Source organism: Monosiga brevicollis, genomic scaffold (assembly GCF_000002865.3).
Source record: "Monosiga brevicollis MX1 MONBRscaffold_44 genomic scaffold, whole genome shotgun sequence".
Lineage (NCBI taxonomy): Eukaryota > Choanoflagellata > Craspedida > Salpingoecidae > Monosiga > Monosiga brevicollis.
In genome coordinates this window covers 22,714-25,685 of record NW_001865081.1, presented here as the reverse complement: position 1 = coordinate 25,685, position 2,972 = coordinate 22,714, and the positions used below count along the sequence as shown (strand labels likewise).

General features: G+C 54.2%; 1 protein-coding gene across 1 annotated transcript in view; it reads right to left on the bottom strand.

The window, feature by feature from the left end:
• Positions 1-2,972, bottom strand: part of MONBRDRAFT_12727 (uncharacterized protein) — a gene marked incomplete at both ends in the record, with an annotated part of 27,430 nt that overhangs the window by 16,000 nt on the left and 8,458 nt on the right. Inside the window, 2 exons of the mRNA XM_001750593.1 lie at positions 519-1,486; positions 2,244-2,797. Coding sequence (XP_001750645.1) covers positions 519-1,486; positions 2,244-2,797 — 1,522 coding nt within the window. The remainder of the gene's footprint in view (positions 1-518; positions 1,487-2,243; positions 2,798-2,972) is intronic.

Here is a 2,972-nt window from a genome sequence, read left to right as displayed (position 1 = left end):
ACAAAGAGGTTTTGATGATTTTGAAACGTTTCACAATACAAGCAGAAGACACAGGGAGGAAGCAGGAGGGGAACAGAGCAGCTGGAAAGAGCGAGGCAGGGTAACGAAAGAGAGGTTGGAAGAGTACACAACCGAGGCCCATAACCTATTAAAGGTGTATGTCCAGTACAGTGTTATGTGTGTGGACAGGGCGATTGTCACAGAGGTATCCAACCAATCGAAGTGCATACGAGAACATGGATTGAAGCAAGGCGAAGGAACAAGACAGAACAAGACAGAAGGAGGGAAGTGGAACGACCGAGGTCAAGAAGGAAAATGGTACCGATCCAGGGAGGTCGCTCCCATTTATAGCAGGTGGAAACACACACACACAGTGGAGACAGAGAATGGACTATCACACTGAAGACAGGTGGAAGCGATATCAGCAATCTGTTGGGACCAACAGATGCCACAACAAGATGATACACCAAGATGGTACAGCAAGATGTTACACAACAAGGTGGGACAACATCAAGTACCAGAGGACACACAACGTGGTAAAGTATACCGTCTCAGATTGTGCCTCTAATAGAAGAACGAGGGCCGAGTTGACGTTTTCTTTGAGGCAGTCGAGACCTTTCTTGCTGTCACCGCGATAGGACTCCCACTTGGTTGAGGTTTGGTAGGCTCGGTGCCAAACGTGGTGGGGTGGTTGAGTCCGAGAGCCCGCCCGTGGTGGCGCATTGGTGCCAAAGGCAACACCAAATTGGGATGCATCCACTGCTTCCATGGGAGAGCGCCTGGGCGTGGTGGCTCTATCGTCATGTGCGGGAGAGCTCAAATAGCCATGAAGATAACGAGAGTCGTGAGAGAGCGATTCGTGCACGGGCTCTCTCGGGAGCCGGGGTAGAGGGCGATTGGAGGCCAGGCCAAACGCCACTTCGCCATCGCGGGCAGACGGGTGCGCCGCGGGCGAGGGAGCGAGCAAAGAAAAATCGGTCGCAAGGTCACGAGAAGGCGACTGGGTCTCGTGCGCGCGTAACGAACCATGTGAGCGGCCCCTGTCCGGGATGAGCCGAAGGGCAGCGTTTATCTCGCGTTCAAGCTCGGCAATCTGCGATTGGAGCTGATGTTGGGAGCCTAGAGAGTGCACTAGGGCTTGAAGGGTCCTGTGGACCTGGGCCACGGCGGCGTCATTGTTGCGGGGGGATCCAGGGCCCGCGGCGGCGGCTGATGTGGCGGCGGCGCTTGCGGCATGGCGAGAAGCGCTCGCTGTAGCCTCGACGGGAGCGGCTCCTGTCGAAGGCGTGGCCGGGTGCGACCCGGTGGCGGCCATTTTCGGTCTTTCCTCTTCCTCATGCTCGTTGACCAAGCAATCGAGAGCGTCGGGTTCGGCATGATCTTCTTCGTGCTGGAAGTCGCGCGTGAGGTCGGTGCGAGCCTCAAAGTTTCTGGTGGCAGCAGCGCGAGCAGCGCTTTGCACAGCGCCACGGCTACGAGTGACTCGCTGTCAACAGGAGTATGCATAACACTAAATGGCATGGTGGCGATGATCAAGGAAGGGATACGTATGCAAAGAAAAACGAAAAGAACAAGCAAGCAAGCAGGCAAACAAGAAAAAGTATGACAATTTACAGCAAAGCGAACAGAGAGGTTTTTGATGAAATTGAATCGTTTTAAAAGCACAAAAACAGAGCACAGCAAGCAGAAGACACAGGGAGGAAGCAGGAGGGGAACGGAGCAGCTGGAGAGCGCAAGGCAGGGTAACGAAAGAGAGGTTGGAAGAGTACACAACCGAGGCCCATAACCTATTAAAGGTATATGTCCAGTACAGTGTAATGTGTGTGGACAAGGCGATTGTCACAGAGGTATCCAACCAGTCGAAGTGTACACGAGAACATGGATTGAAGCAAGGCGAAGGAACAAGACAGAACAAGACAGAAGGAGGGAAGTGGAACGACCGAGGTCAAGAAGGAAAATGGTACCGATCCAGGGAGATCGCTCCCATTTATAGCAGGTGGAAACACACACACAGTGGAGACAGAGAATGGACTATCACACTGAAGACAGGTGGAAGCGATATCAGCAATCTGTTGGGACCAACAGATGCCACAACAAGATGATACACCAAGATGGTACAGCAAGATGTTACACAACAAGGTGGGACAACATCAAGTACCAGAGGACACACAACGTGGTAAAGTATACCGTCTCAGATTGTGCCTCTAATAAGCAGACTCTGCACGAGCCTTGACAATCCCCACGTCGGCCGCCACGTCCTCCGCGGGACCCATCAGTACAATGTCGTCGAGGTATTTGATGAAGAACTTGTCGACAATGCAGTGGGTAGTGGGTCGAGCATAGTGTCGTTCAAAGGCGCGCAAGAGGCCAGGGACCTTGTCGGCCACAATCTCGTGCAGCCGTGCTCGGTCGGTGTAGTTGAAGGCACTCTTGAAATCGAGGGAGAGCATGGTCCAGCCCGGGGTAGACTCACAGGCTTGAAGCTCACCAAAGGTCATGCCAACCGCAGCTGAAATGCCGTCCTTGACTCCGACGGCCAGCTCTGGACTGGCCTGTAGCAAGTGGGCAATATGGGGCTGCTGTTGCTCGAGCAGGGCGCGGTTGACAACCTTGTTGAAGATGGAATCCGTGCCCACGGGTCGAAACTTGCCATTGGCTTTCTCCAGGATAGTGTAGTTGATGGAGCAAAGGGCATGTCGAATCGACTCGGGCACGGTGTTGTTGGCAATGTGGTGAAAGATCTTGTTCAAGGCAACCTGAGGACCTCCAGTGGCGGTGGTGGGGCCCTGAGGCGCTTCTCCATCAGAAGAAGCAGTCGGGTCGCTGGTAGAACCCTGGCGTGGGCCCAAGACTTGACTGAAGTGCTCCTTGATGCGGTAGATGGAGGCAAGAAGCTCACCAGACCAACCATAGGGGTCGGTGACACCCTTGGTGGCCGCCAACGCCTTGGGGAGCTCACCATTGGTGAAGAC